This window comes from Chelonoidis abingdonii, chromosome 11 (genome assembly GCF_003597395.2).
Source record: "Chelonoidis abingdonii isolate Lonesome George chromosome 11, CheloAbing_2.0, whole genome shotgun sequence".
In the NCBI taxonomy this organism is placed as follows: Eukaryota; Metazoa; Chordata; order Testudines; family Testudinidae; genus Chelonoidis; species Chelonoidis abingdonii.
In genome coordinates this window covers 34,977,871-34,998,922 of record NC_133779.1, presented here as the reverse complement: position 1 = coordinate 34,998,922, position 21,052 = coordinate 34,977,871, and the positions used below count along the sequence as shown (strand labels likewise).

At 47.4% G+C, this 21,052-nt stretch overlaps 1 protein-coding gene across 3 annotated transcripts in view; it reads left to right on the top strand.

Moving 5' to 3' along the window:
* SIRT6 (sirtuin 6) overlaps positions 1-18,566 on the top strand; it is a 19,287-nt gene extending 721 nt beyond the window's left edge. The window contains exons 2-9 of one of the 3 annotated variants that reach the window (XR_012656806.1): positions 286-413; positions 5,821-6,003; positions 12,532-12,591; positions 13,841-13,936; positions 15,203-15,283; positions 16,528-16,651; positions 16,731-16,840; positions 18,093-18,172. Coding sequence is in view for 2 of the 3 variants with exons in the window: in XM_032772303.2 (XP_032628194.1) it covers positions 286-413; positions 5,821-6,003; positions 12,532-12,591; positions 13,841-13,936; positions 15,203-15,283; positions 16,528-16,651; positions 18,093-18,440 (1,020 nt within the window). In the remaining variant the exon portion in view is untranslated. Of the gene's footprint in view, positions 1-285; positions 414-4,175; positions 4,251-5,820; positions 6,004-12,531; positions 12,592-13,840; positions 13,937-15,202; positions 15,284-16,527; positions 16,652-16,730; positions 16,841-18,092 lie in introns of those variants that run through there. The other 2 variants (XM_032772303.2, XM_075070872.1) reach the window with 2 other exon arrangements.
* The last annotated feature ends 2,486 nt before the right edge of the window (positions 18,567-21,052 follow it).

Below are 21,052 nucleotides of genomic sequence, written 5' to 3'. Positions count from 1 at the left end.
CCTCACTGCAGGGAAGCAGATTAGAGGTTTAAATCTGAACATCCTGAGGTCACTTAGCTACCTCTCCCCATGCCAGGCCATGAAGTTTGGCAGCCAGCGCTGGTTTATTTCCATATGGTGCTAATACATTTTTTTCCTCCTTCAGTCAACTTGTAATCTAGTACTTGGCATGCCGTGCAGTTTAGCGGGGTGGCCTGGGTGCAGTGCCTTATCCACCTTCCTGTGTGCTTGCATGGCGGGGATGCATCTCTCTGGCTCTCCATTTCCATTTTCCTTTCCCCTCAGATCTTTGACCCGCCAGAGGAGCTGGAGAGGAAAGTGTGTGTGTTAGCAGACCTGATAAGGGCTTCTTCCAATATAGTGTTTCACACAGGAGCCGGGATCAGTACGGCTTCTGGAATCCCTGACTTCAGGTAAGGGCACTGCCTGAAGAAATCTGTAATTGCTGAACCAGTGTGGGCTAGTAGTCAGAGCAACATGCTGACTTAGAACTTGGGGGCTCTATTCCTGGCTCGGCCACTGACTCACCATAGGCAAGTCACTTTGCCTTTCAGTGCCTCAGTTTCCCCCACCTGTGAAAATGTGTCTGGCTCACAGGAGTTTGGCAAAAGGTTAATGTTTATAAAGTGCTTGGAGATCCTTGGAGGACAGATGCTGTTGGCGTGCAAGTGTTATTTTACTGGGTTAGTGATGGTATTTGTGGTATTTATAGAGAAACTAATCAATGAGAAATGAATAGTTGTCTTATTCCCTGATACTTGGCCAGTTAGCCTGTGTGTTAAGTGTGGTAGGGAAAACAGTCCATTTCTTTAGTGCCTTATAACTGTAACTTTGGGAAAACTCCGTTTTTTCTGACCCTCTGATAAATGGAGGTGAGAGGTTTCCTCTCCTTTCTGTCGACAGTCTCTGCTCTAGTTTGTTCCCAAAGTCAAAAACTTTCTATTTAGAGGCCCAAGTGGGCTCTGATGAGGCACTGAAGTCAGTGAGATGGTTTTCCGAGGCTAGCATCATAGAATAGAGTGTCAGGGTTGAAAGGGACCTCAGGAGATCATCTAGTCCAACCCCCTGCTCAAAGCAGGGCAGATTCCCAGACAGTTTTATTATTTTTTTAAACCCCAGTTATCTGAATGGCCCCCTCAAGGATTGAACTCAAAACGCTGAGTTTAGCAGGCTAGTGCTCAAACCACTGAGCTATTGCTCCTCCTGTGACTTTCATCAACCCAAGCAGTGACAGTACTGGGTATGCGGTGTCCTCTTTATATAGCTTATTTGTGTGTGCTGGTTAATAGCGTAACAACAGTATAGAACAGTGGTCCCCAACCTTTTTGTGGCCAGTAGCACATTCATGTTTTCAGAAGAGTGTGGCGGGCGTCAACAATTACTCACGTACAGGGCTGGCTCCAGGCAGCAGTGGAGCAAGCACGTGCCTGGGGCAGCACATGCTATGGGGCGGCATTCCGTCCATTCTGCAGAGCTAGAGCGTTTTTTTGTCTTTGTTTTTGGCGCCAGTTCTGGACAGTGCAGAGAGAAGCTGGAAGGACAGAGAACACGGGCGCCAACAGCCTGCAGCCCCTGCTGGGCACTAGATGGGCCCCGCACCTGCCAGGGACAGAGAACACTGGCACCTGCAGCCCGCAGCCCCAGAGTTCTCTGTCCCCGACAGGCGCGAGGCCACGGCTTCTTTCCAGCTTAAGTCACAGCCCCGTGCTTGCCAGGGACCAAGAACACTGGCGCCCACAACCTGCAGCCCTGGAGTTCTCTGTGCCTGGCAGGCGCAGACCCATGGCTTCTCTCCCCTGTTGGGCACTAGGCGGGTGCACATAAATGCCCTCGCGGGCGCCATATCACCCACGGGCACTGCACTGGGAACCACTGATATAGAATAACCCAAGTAATAGAATAACCCCAGTTTTAACTTCAAAAAGGGAAAAAATGGAGGAAACTAGCTGAATGGTAATGAAAAGGTGAAATGCCTTGAAACTGCATGGAGACTATTTAAAAACACCATAATAGAGGCTCAAATTAATGTATAACCCAAATGAAAACAAAACACTGAGGACTACAAAAATGCCGCCATGGCTAAAAAGCAGCATAAAAGAGGCAGTTAGAACACAAACAGGCATCCTTTAAAAATCGGAAGTCAAACCCTGCTGAGAAAAACAGAAAGGAGCATAAACTCTGGCAAGTCAAGTGTAAATGTTTAATTAGCCAGGCCAAGAAAGAATTTGAAGAGCAACCAGCAAAAGGCACAAAAACTAACAGCAGTTTTTTTTAAATACATCAGAAGCAGGAAGACTGGGGCCATTGGGCAACAGAGGTGCTAAAGGAGCACTCAAGGAAGATGAGGTTGCTACGGAGAAGCTAAACAAAGTTTTTGCATCAGTTTTCACTGCAGAGGATGAGGGGGAGATCCTCACACCCAAACTCTTCTTTTTTGGCAACGTATCTGAGGAACTGTCCCAGACTGAGGTGTCAGTAGAGGAGGTTTTGGAACAAATTGATAAATTAAACAGTAATAAGTTACTAGGACTAGATGGGATTCACCCAAGAGTTCTGAAGGAACTCAGATATGAAATTGCAGAACTGCTAACTGTGGTATGTAACCTAGCGCTTAAATCAGCCTCTGTGTGACATGACCAGAGGATAGTAAATGTAATGCTAATTTTTAAAACAGGCTCCAGAAGTGATGCACGCAATTACGGGCTGGTAAGCCTAACTTCAGTCCTAGCTAAATTGGGTGACATTATTATAAAGAGCAGAATTATAGGATACCTAGATGAACACGATATGTTGGGGAAGAATCAACATTGCTTTTATAAAGGGAAATCATGCCTCACAAGGCTTTTAGAATTCTTTGTGGGTGTCAACCATGTGGACAAGGGCGATCCAATAGTCAATATAGTGTCCTTGAACTTTCAGAAAACCTTTGACATGGTCCCTCCCCAAAGGCTCTTAAGCAAAATAGGGGTTCATGAGATAAAAGAGAAGGGACTCTCTTGAATCAGTAACTGATTAAAAGATAGGATACAAAAGGTAGGAATAAATTGTCTGTTTTCACAGGGGAGAGAGATAAATAGTGCCCCCCCCACCAGGGGTCTGTACTGGGACCTGGGCTGTTCAACATATTCATGAATGATCTAGAAAAAGGGGTAAACAACAAGGAGGCAAAATTTGTGGTTGATGAAAAATTTCTCAAGATAGTTAAGTCCAAAGCTGACTGCAGAGAGTTAAAAAAGGATCTCACAGAACTGGCTGTCTGGGTGACAAAACGGCCAATGAAATTCAGTGGTGATAAGTGCAAAGTAATGCACGTTGGAAAACATAATTCCAAATGTATAGACACATAATGATGAGGTCTAAATTAACTGTTACCACTCAAAAATGAGATTTTAGCGTCATGGTGGATAGTTCCCTGAAAACATCTGCTCAGTGTGCTGTCACAGTCAAAAAGGTAACAGAACCATTAGGAAAGGGATAGATAATAAGACAGAACATATCATAATGCCACTATATAAATCCGTGGTACGTCCACACCTAGAATTCTGGTTCTAGTTGCCCCATCTCCAAAAAAAATAAGTAGGCTTGGGAAAGGACAGAGAAGGGCAACAAAAGTGATTAGGGATGTGGAACAGCTTCCATATGAGGAGAGATTAAAAAAAACTGGGACGTTTGGTTTAGAAAAAAGATGACTAAGGGGGGATATGATAGAGGTCTATAAAATCATGACTAGTGTGGAGAAAGCGAATATGTGAAGGGGTAACTAACCCATGCCTAACACAAGAACCAGGGGTCACCCAATGAAATGACTAGGCAGCAGGTTTAAAACAAACATCGCGCACAGTCAACCTGTGGAACTCCTTACTGGGGGATGTTGTAAAGACCACAAGGATAACTGGGTTCAGAACAGAACTAGATAAGTTCATAGAGAGTAGGTCAGTCAATGGCCATTAGCCAAAGGTGGTCAGGGACGCAGTCGCATGCTTCAGGAATCCCTAAACGTCCAACTGCCAGAAGGTGGGAGTGGTTGACATGGGAAATTGCCTTGTTGCGTGAGTTCCCTCAGACACACCTAAGGTTGATCCCTGTCAGACACCGTATACTGGACTAGATGGACCATCTATGAGTCAGGGCTTTGAGTCACTTACATTTTGAATGCTTGATTCCTTCTGTTTGCCAGGCCCACCTGTTCCTTGTAAACAGCAGGTGGTGCTGTTTCTCTGCAGACCTGTCCGAGCCGCCCCAGAAGCAGGGTATGCACGTTGGCTCTCTGGGCAATGCAATTCCTGTTACACTTTTGGCTGTAAACTTTGTTTTCTGGCACAGTAAAATGCCCCACCATGCTTGTTCCTGGCTGGTAACTTTCACTTTCAGTAGTTGTGGCATCCGTCAGCCTGTCTTGCTAGTGAGACGATTCTGAGTCTAAACTGAATGGGGTTCCTCTGGAACATCCTACTAAGTGGTAATGTAATGGTGCCCAGAATCTCCTTGGTGGCGCCTCTGGACTGCAGACTTGTGCTCTTAATAGAAGGTAGGAAGGCATTACTATCCATGTTCAAATATGGGGAAACTGAGGCACAGAAGTGTGTTGACCTGCCCAAGGTCACACGGTAGGTAGCACAGTCTAGAACACACATTGGCCTGTGTTCCAGTTGAAGAGTATAAAGGTTAAAGTGGGGTGTGTGAGGGGGGAGAGTGTTTTAAGGGGATGTCTCCAGGAGTAATGGGATACAAGCGGGCTCAGCATTTGATAATGGAAAGATCTCAGTCTGAGGACTCTTCTCTCAGGGGAAGTAATGGAAGTGCCATTGCTCAGTTCATTTAAGATTGGGCAAAGCACTGGAGGTTATTCCCTACAGTATAATCCTGTCCCAGAGCTGGCCTGATAGGTCTCTTTGGGCTCTTGATTTCTGATTTGTGTCCAGCTAACCACACGGTGCCCCCAGCCCCCGACACACACACGTTCCCCAATCACTGAATCTGAGATACTCTTGAGGTTGAATCTAGAGGCCACTTAAAGGATAAGTGTATGTGACACAGTAGTAATGAGGGGCAATTTCTACACGAGCAGAGTCCTAGCAGGAAAACGAACAAGTGGAGGGAAGATGAAGTGCATGGGATGGAGCTATTGTCTTACAGCCTCTTGTTGGCTGAACCTCCGGCTACAGTCGACAGTCCTCCTCAGCATGCAGGTTACATGTGAACTCTATGTGGGGTGCCTCGTGCCACCACTGAGCAAGCCTCTGGATTTGGCCAAAATGAGATGGCTGTGGACTCTGCCCCTGGCTTCCCTTCACATCTAGGCATCCCTCCTTCCTCATTTGCAGAGATTGTGCCCTTACTGATAGGTCAGGCAGTGATTACTCCCTCAGCTGCTCCTATTTAAGCCCAATGCCATTGCACCTCTATCATGCCCCTTGGTCTGCAGGCAGCTTTGAGCACTCCACTGCAGGTTTTAGGTCCACTGAGCCTTGCCCTCCATTGGATGCTCTCGTTCCAGTCCTGCCCGCTCTTCATGTCTGTAGTTTCAGTATCGAGTTTGATTTGGGTCAGTGCAGAAGTTCTCATTCTCATTTCCATCTTGCTAGTTACTTTTTCATGTTAAAATGTTGCCTGCAGTAGCACTGAATTAAGCACCGAGGTTACAGCTGGAAGGCCCAGGCATGTTCTCGTTACATAAAGGACAGGAATGCCACGGTAGCAGGTCACCTTCGTTTAGCAACTCATTTTGCTCTCTCCCCCTTAATTAGGGCTAGTGTGGTGTCTGCTGCCTGCTGCCTGCAGTTATAACTTGACTTCTTTCCCTACCCCCCTCTCCAACAGGGGGCCCAATGGCGTATGGACTATGGAGGAGCGGGGATTGTCCCCCAAGTTTGACACTACCTTTGAGAACGCGAGGCCTTCCAAGACCCACATGGCGCTGCTGGAGCTGCAGAGAGTTGGCATCTTGAAGTTCCTGGTCAGCCAAAACGTGGATGGCCTGCATGTGCGTTCTGGATTCCCACGGTACTGCACCTCCCTTATCCATCTACCCAGCAGGGCCCTGTAAGAGGCATCAAAGCCTGCCGTGTTGTTGCTTTTTATCGAGGGCAGCTTTGCAGGATTTTGTGTGTGTGTGGATGCTGAACAAATCTTTGGTAATGCTTATAACAAAATAGGTATTAACGCTTCAGTACTCTCCTGAGATGAAAGCAGTGCCTGGGCCCAAACCCCTTCAGCTTTAGAAGCAACATGTCTTCTTAATCACGTTTGTACTAAACCAGCTGTTAGCCCCACTGCTGTAGTGAGTGTGTGGTTGGAGGAAACTACAGGATGCATTTGGCGGGAATAAGATGAATTGGATCTAAAGACTGTGGGACTAGGACAGAGGCAGATATAACAGCATCAGCACTATGTAATGCTCTTGTGGTTGTACCATGGACCAAGCTAAACCCAATTCTTCCTGTGTTGCTATTTCTAAATGGGGGAGAAGGGGGGCTTAGTTTGTTTAAGGGCAATGACCCATATAGTCCCAGGACTACTTCCCAAAGCTGTGCTGGAACTCAATACAAATGGATTTGAATGCCCTCCAAGATCTAGCACCCCGTCTGTTAAAGGGCAGACGTTGGCTTATATAAAGCAGCCGGTATTGATTGCCATGGCAAGCATCATGATTGACTGACTGTGTCTGTAAGGAGTGAATTTGTAGACAGGTTACATCAATCCACTCTGCCATCGCCTTTCTCTTGTGGGCTTATGGGGACTGTTATCTTAGCCTGCTAGTTCTACTCTGTGTGTGTCAGTAGGACCCTTTCATGTGAAAATGGGAAAACTTCCATTTGGTCACAAGCTGATCTAAATTGTACTAATATTTACAGAGCGCTGTTAGCGTGCAAGGGGCTGTACGGAATTACATTGTGTCTGTAGGGAGGTGTCTTGGGGTAGAGAGGGAGTGAAAGTCTGTTCAACTGATGGCTCCGTGGCCTGCGTTACAAGAGCCGAATTTGTGTGCACATGGGAACAAAGTGCAACCACCCCATAGAGGCAGGTGTGGGCCTGTCACGGCTACAGATCCCAGCATGCAGTGGTCTGGATGGAACACTGCATGCTGGGATTTGTAGTTTCTGTGGACTGCATCTCTGTTCAAAAGGAGGATAACTGAGGGCTGCGTCGTAACATTCCTTAGACCGCATATTGGCTACCACACCTCTTAGGCTGCATGTCTGTGCTTCTGATTAGACCAGGGTCAGCTTCCCTTTACTAGTACGGTGCTGACACAGATAAAGTAATGCTTGTGACAAGTGCTGGATTGTTAGTCTTGGGGACTGAAGTGCCCTCTTGCAGATCAGATCCAGCAACCTTCCTCCAGGCCATCCTGTCCGTGCACCTCAGTGCTAATCTAGAGGGAATTTGGTTTCTGTAACCTATTCAGACCTTGGCTTCTTTATGAAAACTGCCAACAGAGGATGCAGTTCGTGGCCTTTTGTTGACACCTGTCCCCTGGAACTGGACTAAGGACATCAAGCTCGTTTCAAAAAGGTTAACTTGGCTGTCTTAACCCATTCACTGCTCTGTGCAAGTACAGCTTCTCATGTGGTTCATCTCCAAGTAGTGCATTTTGCAGGCGTTTTTGTTCTAGATAAAATGGGTTTTGTCAGATAAGGTTAGTAAACTCCATCCCTACCCCATCTCTTCAGTGAGAAAACCTTTACTGGTGCCTGACTGGGTCTGAAGTGCCTTTAAATTATGCTTTGCCGCTTAGATCTGTAACACTTTCGAAAGGGCACAAGGGGGAGATGGTCCTGGGTTTCAGGTTAATCTTCGTTTTAGCAGCGCTGTGGTTTACTTGATTTGTTTGCTTCTCTTCCTGCATCCTCGTTATAATAAAGTCCAAAACGGCACGGCATTGTGCCCCCAGCTGCAAGCTGTGCACTTGATTGACGTGTGGATGCAGGCTCTCCAATCCCCACGTGTCTGGCGGTAGAGACCGAACTGCACTTAGGTAAAGACAGCTTCAAAGACGTCCTCAAAGGAACCTGCCTTTCCATTAGCTCAGTCTGGAAAAGGCAGCTTCTTCCTTCGACAGAAACTTTAATCTACAATAAAAATACCCCAGACAGAACACTTCTAGCACTTCAAACAAATGGGTTATTTGCCTTTTGTGCTGTAGTGCTTGAATCAGGCTGGTAGATGAGAATGCAATTTTAATTCAAGAAAGAAAATATAAAGGAAGAGGTGAGGAGGGTGTGTGAATGGGAATTTGCTTCCGTAGAGAAGATGCATCTTACAAACAGCATGACATGATGTTAGCTAAGGAGCAAATCTAGTAGCTGTCTGGCTCGAAGAGATATGTGTTCTCGTCCCATGAGATAGCTCAGAGCTTAATTCGTTTTCTTAGCAATACAAAAGACACTTTGACAAAGTCAGACGGGAATGATTAGAAAAAACATTGTTCTCTACAAATCTGATTCATTTTCTTTTGAATGTGGGGGAGTCAACTTCACACCTCAAGAACATTCCAATGAGAGCTGTGACCATGGGCTGTCCCAGGGGTTCTCAAACTTCATTGCACCGCAACCCCCTTCTGAGAACAAAAATTACTACACGACCCCTGCCCCAGGCAGAGGGGGACAAAGCCAAAGCCTGATCCCCACTGCCCCAGGCAGAGAGAGCCAAAGCCCAAGGACTTCAGCCCCAGGGAGGCAGCCTGTAACCTGAGCCACACCACCCAGGGCTGAAGCCCTCAGCTTCAACTTTGGCGGTCGGACTCGGGCGTCAGCAAGTCTAACACCAGCTCTGGTGACCCCACTAAAATGAGATTGTGACCCACAGTTTGAGAACCGCTGGGCTGTCCCATTTGATCCCTCTGGTCCGTCTCTTTTTTTGTTCTATTTTTTATTTCTGTGGCCTCGTGTGTACACACCCTTGCAGCAGTTAAATTGAAGGAGTGGGTTTTTCTTTTGTAACTGGCTTCGTTTAACTGGTGCAGTTTCTGTGGGTGGGCAAGGCCTGTGTGTCACTCTTAAGTACTGATACAAAAACATGGTTGAAAGAAGTTTTTTTGTATGAGAAATACTAGACTCTCGTTTCAGTCTATGAATGAAAAGTTTAACAGTTCTAAAATGGTAAAAAGGACATTATTGAAACAATAGGAAAGCAGCTGAACTGCCTAAAAAAGCCCAGAGCAGAAGGGGAATACATTAACCCGCTGGTTATTGAGGGGTGGGTGATGGTAACTGTCTTTGCATGTTAGGGAAATGTGTGAACCTGTGAACTGTTAGGACTTGGTTTGCTGGAATCCAGATTACATGGACACAAGCAGCGATGTGGTCCTGTATAAAGCTAGTTGGCTCAACCTGTTTTTAGGCTTCAGTATTGAATATGGAAGGTGGCAGTTTCTCCTCCTAGCTAAAGTAAATGTCAAAGCTACTGATCAATATGGCAAATGCTCACTAACTGCCAAATATCAATGTGTGAATTTCTGACAAAAAATGGGTAGATTGAAGGAAGTGGTAGAAAACAAGTGTCTGGAGTAGTGAAAATCCATGATTCTGTGTAACTGACAATATTCACACTGCCTAGTGTTGATAAGCAGAAAGCATCCATGCTCATCTTGGAGTGCGGGAAATCCTGGTTTTTTCCTTCAAGATCAAAGGTTATTGAATGAAATTTTGCTCATTGAAGTGGAAAAGCAAAATGTTGAGTTTGAGCATGCATGTGAGATGCTTTTCTTGTCTCAGTGCTGGGCTTCCCATCAGTTTCATTCAGGAGCAATCTCTGTTCATCAGCACCAAAAATGGCAAGGATCAAACGGTAGCTGTGCCGTGAAAACAACTGAAAGGCAAAGACTTGACTTGACAAGGGTTGCAGCCTTCTCTTAGTCTAATTTCACCATGTAGCAAAAACTGAGCAATTTGAAGAAAGTATTGAAGCAGTGTGCCCTGGATATTCTTTTCGAGACGGACTTAAATGCCCAGGCCCATAGTTAGATGATTGTAAGCGCAGAAACAAGAAAAATTACAGGAAGAAGCACAAGAATTAACGTTGCCATTTAATTCAAGATGGTTTAATACAAGGAATGACCTAAACGTAGCTAGATGCATCCATATGTTCTACTTAATATTCCTGCCTTTCATATGGGAACCACTGCTCCTCCTCAAAAGAATATTGTTTCCAAGTTGCTGAAGATCCTATCCAAGAATACAGAGAAAAGTATGACAGAGGCTTTTGCCTTTGACCAGACAATGATAATTAAGTGGGAGAAGAGGTGATATCTCTGGAACAGTCATCCTAAACTACTTCTATGTGGGGGTTGAACGTTGTAACAGCTTGACTATACCCCCTCAGGGTAGTAGAAACTAGGAGTCAGTCAACCCCTGTTTTCTGGGATCTCTAAGTGGAAGAAGAATAGGCCCTTAAAGAAACAGAATACTTGGGGAAAACCCAGGCTAAACTATTCCTCTGGGACCGTCCTCCTCTCTCCCATCTCCTGCACTGCGTCCACTCTAAAAATCCCAGGAACCTTAAAGGGACACATCACAAAACAGTTAGTATTGACTAACCTCCTTGTCCCTGCTACCCTTAAGGGGATTGTCCCCCTGTTACAAGCTCATGTAAACCTCACTAAGACCCTGATTCAGCAAAGCACTTAAGCCCATTGAAGTCAATGTAACCTAAGCATACACATAAGTGCTTTGTTGAACCGGAGCCTAACTGCGTACGTTGCAGAAGAATTATTGAAATTCTACAGTCAGCCTTGTGGTTGGTGTCCCCAGCTTCCAGCGGCTGACTGCCGAACTCAGGGAGGCTCTGTCTTCACATCTGCATCCCCAAGCAGCTGTTGCAAGTTGTACTGAGCACAAGGGGAGCTTTGATCAAAACAAATCATGCACTTTCCACAACAAAGGACTTTACAAAGAGGCACTGATCTTACAGAAGCACTTGAACGTGGTTTCCGATGTATTTGACAATCAGGTTGACGCTACCGATGTACTTGACAATCAGGTTGACGCTACCGTCACAGTCTTGGTGCAAATCTCTTGATGTCATTAACACCAAAGAAGTGGAACGCCGCAAGGACAAAATAATAATAATTTTAAAAAATCCCGTCTCCCCTCTGGAGTCTCCTGCATATCATGAAACTGCTGATCAGGAGGTGCAGGGAGGGAGAGGGAGGTGCTGATCGTGGGCGGGAGGCGCTAGGAGCAGGGTGGGGGAACTGATGGGGGGCCTGCTGAGAATGGTAAATTCTGGCTCCTTCTCTGGCTCAGGTTGGCCCCCCCCCTTGTGTATACAATCTGAAACTCCTCCTTCCTTCTCCCCTAGGATTTCACAGTGAAAATTGTACCTCTGGTGTGGGGTGTGATGCTGTGCCACAGGTTGTTACATTGAAATGGTGGCAGTGTAATCATGGAAAACAGTACAGTTCAATTCCAGACATTCTTTTATTTTATTTTTTTAAGGCCTGCTTTTAGCATTAATCAAGTATGTCTTAGTGCATTTGGCTTGGTTTGGGTGAAACTTCATCCTGGGCTAGGTGCTGAAAGAGCAAGCAGGTGGGTGAACGTACATCCTCTCTATTGGAGGCCACGTACCAAAGGGCAGGAGGCCTAACTTGTTAGATGCGGGATGGTCTTGTGCAGTGGCTCCCTGATGTCATTGGTTCATGTGCCACCTTCTCAAAAACCTGTGAAGTGAATGGCTGGAATGCCAAGCCCGGGTAATACGAGTGGTACGTGTACCACCGCTTGGGAGCCCCAAGTGGATAGGACACTGCACTGGAAGGCAGCAAAGCAGGGTTGTATTACTGGCTCTGCTAGTTGCCTACTGTGATCTTGGGGAAGTCACGTCCCCTCTCATCGCCCATTTCCCTCTCTCATCCTTTGTCTTGTCTATTTGGATGGTAAATGTTTGGGGCAGGGGCTCTCTCACTAGATGCATGCACAGAGCACCCAGATTTTGGTTGGGGCTGCTATTAGTTGTATTACGGTGGCTGCTAGTTGTGTTTAACTTACAGAATTGTTGGCTTTTCCTCTGAACCTACTTAGATTGTGAGCTCCTCAGGGCCAGGACAGTCTCCTCTGTTCCCTTTGTACATCACCTAGCACAGTGGGGGTCTGATTTAGGACGCTAGCACAATACAAAAACATACATAAAAAGACACATTATTCTTTATTAGGCATCAATACACTAGCAGAGGGAATCCCATCAGCTGCGTTGGATTAGGCTTGTGGGTTTTTGGTTTTGGGGAGATGTGGAAAACTGGCAGCAATGCTGAGGGTGCCAGCAGGAGATGGCTCATCTTTAAGGTGACTCAACCTATGGCGATGCCATCAGAGAAACCTTTGGGCCACATGGCCCGATCCCTGCCAGCATCGAGTGTTTTGTCCAGAACAACCCCTTTCATCCGAGTTAGACATTGTCAAAACCTTAACTAGAGACCATGTGGGCTTGATGCAGCCACAACATCTGTAAATAAGTCTCTTGAGCAGCCTGAGTCACCAAGGGACAGCGTTGCCTCTGGGTTTCTGTTAATCTTTGCTGTTTCTTCTGCAGGGACAAGCTGGCTGAGCTGCACGGGAACATGTTTGTGGAGGAATGTATGAAGTGCGGCAAGTATGTCATCCCTGACGGTCAAGACACACTCGTTTGTAAAAAGGCAGCGTGAGTGAATCTCTCCACTGCCGTGCTGCTGAGAGGCATTGTGCCCCTTGGATGTGTCTTTGGGGTACAGATGGTCACTGCAGTTCTGGATTCTGTTATGTAACTGTTTGTTCTAGCGTGAGTCAAGTTTGATCACCACATGAGCCTCTGGCAGATAAGCCCATGATGCAGAGAGCTTAGAACATGCGATATGAGCAAATCTGTTCCATACAAATCCCTGAATAAACACTTAAATTGTGCCACTAAGTGTGAGAACATTAACTCATGCCCCCATAGAAGATCCTCACAGCTCCTGGAATCTGTTCATCATATTGGTCATGCCCAGTTGAAATATCAATGGTCTCTCCACGTAGCGAGCTCTTGTACATGTTTGCCAAATAAGAATAAGAGGTCACATCAGTCTGGATTTTGCCTTTGATTCTAGGAAGTATAAATCCTAAATTCTGAAGTTATTGCTCTAAACTCCTCGAGAGGGAGATTGCCACGGGTAGAACTATGGTGTAGGGACAAATTGATCCCTGATGTAACTGTTCACTTCACTAGTTACACTGGGGATGGATTTGGCCAATAATATTTATCTCCAGCTTCTCTTAGCACCAAAGGGGCATGATTCTCAGTATATTTATGCCTGTATATTTTGGGGCAGTATATTTATGCCTGTATCTATAATTTTCACGCCGTGCATCTGAAGAAGTGGGATGTTTTACCCACTAAAGCTTATGCCCAAATAAATCTTTAAGGTGCCACCGGACTCCTCGTTGTCTTTATGATTCTCAGTGTGTTCTCTGCCTTTATATCTTCCTTCCCATTACTCAGTCGCATGGTCTAGAACAGGGATCGGCAACCTTTGGCACGCGGCCCATATGGGAAATCCGTGCGTGGGCTGGGACTGTTTGTTTACCTGCAGCGTCCGTGGGGGGCGGCAGCCAGCACATCCCTCTGCTCATGCTGCTTCCCGGAGCCCCCATTGGCCTGGAACGGGGAACCTCAGCCAGTGGGAGCTGCAGGTAAACAAACCATCCCGGCCCGCCAGTGGATTTCCCTGACGGGACGCGTGCCAAAGGTTGCCGATCCCTGGTCTAGAACCTGGCTGGTGCATCCTAGCATCTTTCTTGTCTACGCACTTGCATGCTAATTGCTGTGAACAGACTCATTTTTTGTCTCGCGCTCTGAATCGCCTCCTTTCTCATTGCATATGAAGGCAGTATGTGCGGGACGCCGTCGTGGGCAGCATGGGCCTCAAGCCGACAGGCAGGCTGTGCGACGTCTCCAAAGCAAGAGGGCTTCGTGCCTGCCGGTATGTATTGTAACGACAGCCTCGGGGGAAGGGGAGGGTGTCCTGCAGAAAAGTACCAATTATGAAACTCCTGGACTCCGCCATTTCCTGGTTGTGTGTGGCTTCGGTTTTTACCACATGGCACAGTCCAAGCATACCTGGAGGACTCCTCAAAGTACTCAAGGAAGAGCAAACGGCTCACGTGTGTGTCTCTGTGTTAGGAGTGAGTGAGTTCCTACACTCCAACCCCCTCGGGTCCGGTTCAGTCTGTTAAACTCTCTCCTGTGAACAGCAGAGACTGTGCAGGAGATCTTTGAAGGTACAAATGGGAGCTTGGCCCCCAATTCACATCATCTGTCAATGGGAGTTGGGTTCCTAGGTACCCTCTGAAAATCTCCCCCTTCTGTTGCTCCCTGAATACTGGCTACATGCGGGTCCATTGTGGCTGGAGTGCGCTGCCCTGTGTGGTTGCTGTGTTGAGAGGGGAATTCTCTCTCCTGTAGCAGGGTATTTGATTCCACTCTGTCTAGTTGCTGCTTGCATTAGTTATATTTAACAAGGAGCTTTCTTTTCAATTGTTCAGCTTTAAGGGGGAGATTCTTTGCAATGGGATTTTCATTGTAACCTGGGCTCATGGCTGGAAAGGCGGCTCTGTGAAATTGCCATCTGCAGTCTGCTCTGTGTGCATTTCACATGCACTTGCTATCTTCAGTGATACACTTCTTACTGCTGCTCATTCCTGTTAGCTGAAAGTAGGTCTGGGCAAGAGAGAAAGGGCCTGATTCTCCACGCCTCTGCACCCCCTAGGGACATTTACATCGGGGCAAACTGGGTATAGGATACCACCATTTTGACTTAGCTCTTTGCATCAGTATGGACTGATTTAAGTGACTGCACATTGTCCAGAGCAACAGAAAGTCAGTCTCACAGACTCCATTCCAGCTCGCCCATCGTCACAGAATTGTTAACAAAGCTCCAGTTGCAGAGCTACATTCTGACCTGTGGGCTTCGCAGGTGTAACTTAGGGCAGAATCTGCCCCACAGAATCTTGGTTGCTGAATTCAGCTTGACTCTCAGATCCCCTGCTGAACTTATGCCGGCAGGAGTCAGAAAATCTATCTTTCACATGGAGCTAATTGGATATGGAAATCAAGAGCCAGTAAATATGAAATGGCCCAGTGTTGTTTGATCAGTCTCTCCTCGGCAGCTCTGCAGTTGGGTCCCTGATTTTTCCCTTGTCTGAGAGCAAAGTTAACCCTGTTTCCTGTTGGATATTTTTTTTTCCAGAGGAAAGTTAATAGACACCATTTTAGACTGGGAAGATTCTCTGCCTGATCGAGACCTCAATCTAGCAGACGACGCCTGCAGGTATTGCTTTCCGCAGCACTGTGGGTTGGCCCCGTTTGTTTAACACCTGGTACTTCAGTAAAACCACCTGGTAACTAGTTCAGCATGAAAGCTGTTTCTCTGAGACCTCTCCAAGCTTCTTGCCATCTGCTGGGATGAATTAGGCTGTTCAGATACTTGGAATCTGACCTGCCATTCCCAGTTCACTACTCTTTTGTTCCAGGATTTTAACCTAGTTTAATCCTTAAGAATGATTGTAGCTGGCCAGAGTTATAAATTGCAATGGAAGCGTGTTACTGTTGGACTCCAGGGGTCAAAGAAGAATAAAGTGTATTGAGTGCATCCCCTAAGCAGATCCTCTTTTCCTCTGGAGACAGAGATTGTACCTGGCCTATCATCAAAAGGCTTTGCAGATTGCAGTGTAAATGCAACATTCAGAGACCAACGCTTTTGTGAGTGAGGTGGTGGTTGGATGATCCCAGGTGCTTGTGGTATTCCCCAAGAGGGAAGGATATTTCCTGGGTCTCGTTCCATATTATTGATCGAGCATCTTAGGAGGACGTAGCAATGTACATTAAGTGACAGTACCAGGTAAATAAGTCCCTGCCTCACAGATCTTACAGTACAAAGGGACAGTTCACATGAGGAAATGAAAGGACGTCTAATTGTTGCTGCTGGGGTTGGGTGGACAAGACTTTCCAAGGCCTGGTTCGTTGTTGTTTATACAAGCTGTAGTGACCAGGATCCCCTTGTTCTGGACCAGGGGTTCTCAAACGTTTGTGCTGGTGACCCCTTTCCCACAGAGAGCCTCTGTGTGCGACCATCCTTATAAATTAAAAACACTTTTTTATGTATTTAACACCATTATAAAAGCTGGAGGCAAAGCGGGGTTTGGAGTGGAGGCTGACAGCTTGTGACCCCCCCATGTAATAACCTCACACCCCCCAGTTTGAGAACCTCTGTGCTTGATGCTTTACAAACAGAGAAGCGCGAGAGTCCCTGACCACAAGAGCTCCCAGTCTGAAGTAAAGTCTGTTGCGCATCATTTCAAATGGGGTTTTGTTCCGTGATTTCACAGGTTCCAATTCTGAACCTAAGTTGAGCTGCAGTTTCTTATGACACTTGTACCATATGGCTCGTCAGAGGGGCAGTAAGACCTGGGAGGAGCCTGGCCTTCTGTCTTCTTAGAGAAGGGGGCTTCAGTCATTGAGACTGGCTCTGTTCCTTTCCAAGAGTTCTCGCTGGGGTTTTTTTCCCGCCTGCAGGAAAGCTGACCTGTCAGTCACTCTGGGGACCTCTCTTCAGATCAAACCCAGTGGCAATCTCCCCCTGCTCACTAAAAGGAAAGGAGGGAAGCTGGTCATAGTAAATCTGCAAGCAACAAAGCACGTGAGTTAAAATGCTTTGACTGGCGCCTTGAGCTCAGAGATGCCCAGCTACAGTCTGACAGGCCTTGGTTTTATTCCAGCCGTAGCACTCAGCACTTGTGGGTGCTTGATTGACTCCTGTGAAAGTGGGTCAGTCCAGGAGCCAGGCCGCCCGCTTACAGTGCCAGCTAGAAGAAATCAACCTAGTTTAGTAAGTAAACATGCTGGGTCCCCATCGCTAAAGACCTTAGATCTTTGATTAAAAATAAACCTTCCAGTGGGATCAAAACCCCTCACGTATCCCCAGGTGAATTGGAATCGTGAGTGTTTATTAACCCCCCCAGTTAAGTCCTTGCTGTGAGACTATAGACTTTGACCAGTTTTATGTATGTTCTGACCTCCCTTGAATACCCGAATCATTAGAATCCTGTTACATAACCAGGGCAGTTTGTTTCGAAGACTCTCGAAGTGTATCAAGGTCAGAGGTTGGGGAAAAAACTATTCGGGTCATCTAGTCCCTGTCCCAGACAGTGCAGGAGTCTTCCCTACAGAACTCTTTCTGTAGTGATTCAAATGGTCTATTTCCACATGTTTCGCACCTCAGAGCCCCATGCCCCCCCCATGCCCTCCCTCCCCCCCCCAAATAGAGAGCCCCATAGTGCTGCCATTCACTTCCCTCCTGACCAGAGACATGAGGATGTTTGTGACAGTGGCCTGCCTGAAGACCACCATGTGTTAATGGGGTTACCCTGTGCTTTTGGGCCTCCCCCAGGCTATGTCGCTTCTGGACCTTGTCACATCCTGGCTGAAAGGCTCTACATTTCTAGCTGTCTTGAGGGTGATTCTCACTGAGCACTTCCCAGGGGTGTATTTCTGAAATCCACACAGATACCTGTCTCTTAAACTCCAGGAGGAATAATCCTGCTTCCTTACACCGCCAGCTCACCCCTTATTTCTGCATTGCAATAATTGTAGGGACAGTTTTGAAATCTCTCCCAAATGTTGCCTGGCCAGTGTGGAGCTGAGAGTTAATCCAAGGTGTGATGCAAATTGCTAGGAGTTGAAGACCTTGCCCAATTCATGTGTGCACACAGAGCCCTTAAAAACCAGAGCAAAATCATGGGGGTCAGATCTCCCTTGAGAGAGTCCTCAAATTGCTTGGTGTTTGGAATTTCCCTGAGGCTGGTCAGCTTCGTCCTCCGCCTGCCACAACTGGGAGAAAGCAGCTGCATATTAGGGGCCTATGGCCCCTAGACTGCGGTTGGGGCTTCTCTAATAAAAGGAGGTTAGCAGCTCCTGTCATCTGGGCAACCAGAAAGCTGTTGGATGGTGATCCAGAGCCGGGCTGGATTTTGGCCTGTGTTGTAGAGCTGAAAGACCCCTGCCCCCTGGATGCACATGTAAGTGCTAAGGCTGGAGAGACGTCAGCTTCCTGAGCCTTGTTTCCTGTCTCTTGGCCCTAGGACCGGCAAGCCGACCTGCGCATCCACGGCTACGTGGATGAAGTCATGACAAAGCTGATGAAGCAGCTTGGTCTGGAGATCCCTGAGTGGACGGGGCCGGCGGTGGTGGAGAGTTCCGAGCTTGTGAAGCCCGAACCAGCCCTAAAACTCGACCCAGATGCTCAGCGCCCAGCCAAGGAAGAGCCCTGCTCCCACCACAATGGCATGGCAGAGGGGGCTGATGGGATATGCACGGGGCTCGGCACTGCACGCGAGGAGCACTGTGACGGTCTGAAACAGGAATGTCCTGGCTCAGGCCACAGTCCCGTAGCAGCCAAGAGAGTAAGAGTGGAGTCGCTGCTCACCTGACTTACACGTCTTTGCTGTTGGTCGTTCGTCTTAGCAGCTAGCCGGGGCCACTTTACCACTGTCCTTTTTATACCTTGAAATATCATCCCCCCCTTTTTGTAAGTATTAAATATACTTCAATGATGAGTGTCTGTGCAGCTGCATCGGCAGTCGCGGGAGGGCTGGTTTCCAGCTACCCAGCAGTGCTGCTGGAGTAGGGGTAAGTTGCTGCTGCTTCGTCCATCGTGAGGGTAGCTGACTGCTGACCCATCCCCTGCCGTCTGCTCTGCGTTGCTTGGGGAAGTAATGCAGAATTCCCTCAGCTTCTCTGGCAGATCTGCCCTAAGGGCTACAAGGTCTGGCTTGTCATGGGAGGGGGCAGCAGGAGCTAATGGAGTCGTCCTTGAGCAGTGCTTAGCCAGGCGACAACACTGGTGAGCTGACCCCCAAATCCTGCGCTGCTCACGGATGAGAACCGCAGCCTTGCTGTAATCGGGAAGCGGGTACATGTCTATTGCACGTCCTGTGGGCCGTTCCCCCGAAGATCTCGCGTTTACGTGTGCACATATCTTGCGGGCGGGGTGACGCTTATTTCCCGTTTTACAGGTGGGCAAACACAGATGCAGAGAAGTGCGGGTAACAGTTTTGAAGTCCCGTTGAAAGCCAGTGGGTATCGGGCGCCGCTTTCGAAAAGGGGACACAGGCTTTTAAGTCAAGAGGCACTTTTTGAAAATGTTACCCTCTGAGACTTGCCATGGGCTCCTCCATGCCAATGGCAGAGCCTGGCTTATTTCCCTGTTGTCCTTTCCCTACTAACCCTCCCTCCCTGCTGCGTGGCATTAAATCCAATCATTGATGTCAGCAGGTCAGGTCAGGTCAGGTCAGTCAATGGAAGAGCCTGACTTGCCTCCGTTTGTTTTGCTAAGTCTGCCTTCTCGCTGGCTGAAGGCCCTCGCAGGCCTGCTCTGGGCCACTGGGAACTCTTGCAGTCTAGCTGCCTGTTACTCTTCAGGCCTTGCAGACTTACTGGCTGAGGTTCCTCGCAGCGAAAGGGCAGCTGCTGTCCAGCAGCAAGAGGGATTCAGCCGGACTCCATTTGGCATGGCTCTGTGTGATCATTAATATGCGCCACAAGCAGGGACGTCTCTTCTTTGAGTACGGCCTGGTAGCGGGATTCAGTCACCAGAGCGCAATAGGGGCAGACGCTTTTGTTGACATAATGAGATGCAGTGATTGCCCTTTTAATACAGCCTGGCCTCTGCTAAGGTAAACAGATGGTAATTGCAACTGGCTGATAAGCGACATGGCAGAGATTTACTTTGTGGTCATCAGCTTCCTCATTCTTACATATGGTGTGATCGTTTTTCTGATTGATGACAGGCTGTAGGGAACGCAAGCTGTGTGGTCCCAGCTGACTCCGTTCCCCTACTCAAGCCTGCCACTGGGGACTGGCTCACTCCATGGTAGCTGAGTTTATACTTGCAACCATCTGTGGCTTAGTGGTAAAGAGAAATGGAAAAGATTGGGGTGCAGGTGACTGGCCGAGGGTAAATTCTCAGTATTTATATTCCTGCCGGTTTTCCAACACAGGCTGTTCTGAGCCACTTGGCAGAGTCTGGGTTAGGATGCAGAAACTAGGAGCCAGTTTCCAGTCTCCCACTCCTGGTCAGAATTCGAAATGTCCTAGAACATGCTGTATCCACAACCTCCAATACATCCCAATGGCTAAACCACAGCAGGGGGTACTATACGAGTAGCTGTATAAAAATACAACTTGACAAAGACTGTATGTGTTGGACCAGACTTACACTTCAGGCCCTGGCTATTGTCACTTAAAGATCTCATGGTACTTGGTGTAAGAGTTGGCGTTAACTCCAGTGACCTGACGCTTCTCTCTGGTAGTTATTCTGCTTACCCCATTTCTCTCCTGCGGTTTCTACTGGGTGTTCTATTCTTCACTTCCTATCCTAAACTGTAGGGGGCGTTACAGTGCTGTGTTAAACCGCTGCTGGGATCCACCCCAGAGGTGGCTGCAGTTCAGTAATCCCTACACTTGCACAGCCCTTTCCTTCCTACCAGGGATGATGTGAACCTACAGGCAGGGCCAGCTTTAGGAAGTGGAGGGCCCAATTCGAACATTTTCGGTGGGGTCCCAGCAGGGATGACTTTAAAAAGAAAAAAATGTAAAAAAAGAAAAAAAAAACCTTTCATTTCTTAGCAACCGGTTCCCTATAAAAAGTTCTGATTTAAGGGATGTGCCACATTATGTATTTTTTGTACCAATAGGGTTACCATACGTCCGTATTTTAAATTTTAAAAATTCGTCCCAGATGACGATTTAAGAACCAAAAAGCCTGACATGTCCGGGAAAATATGGATGTATGTTAACCCTACCTAAAGTTTTTTTTTAAAAAAGATGGGCCTGAACTAGAAATGAGCTCCGTTTCACATGTGTGGGTCCCTCCCACTCCCTGGGGGTGTGCTAGGGTGACCAGATGTCCCAATTTTATAGGGACAGTCTCGATTTTTGGGTTTTTTTCTTATATAGGATCCCCCGACCCCCTGTCCTGGTTTTTCACACTTGCTATCTGGTCACCCTAGTGGTGTGTACATGTGTAGGTCCCAGCTGCTCC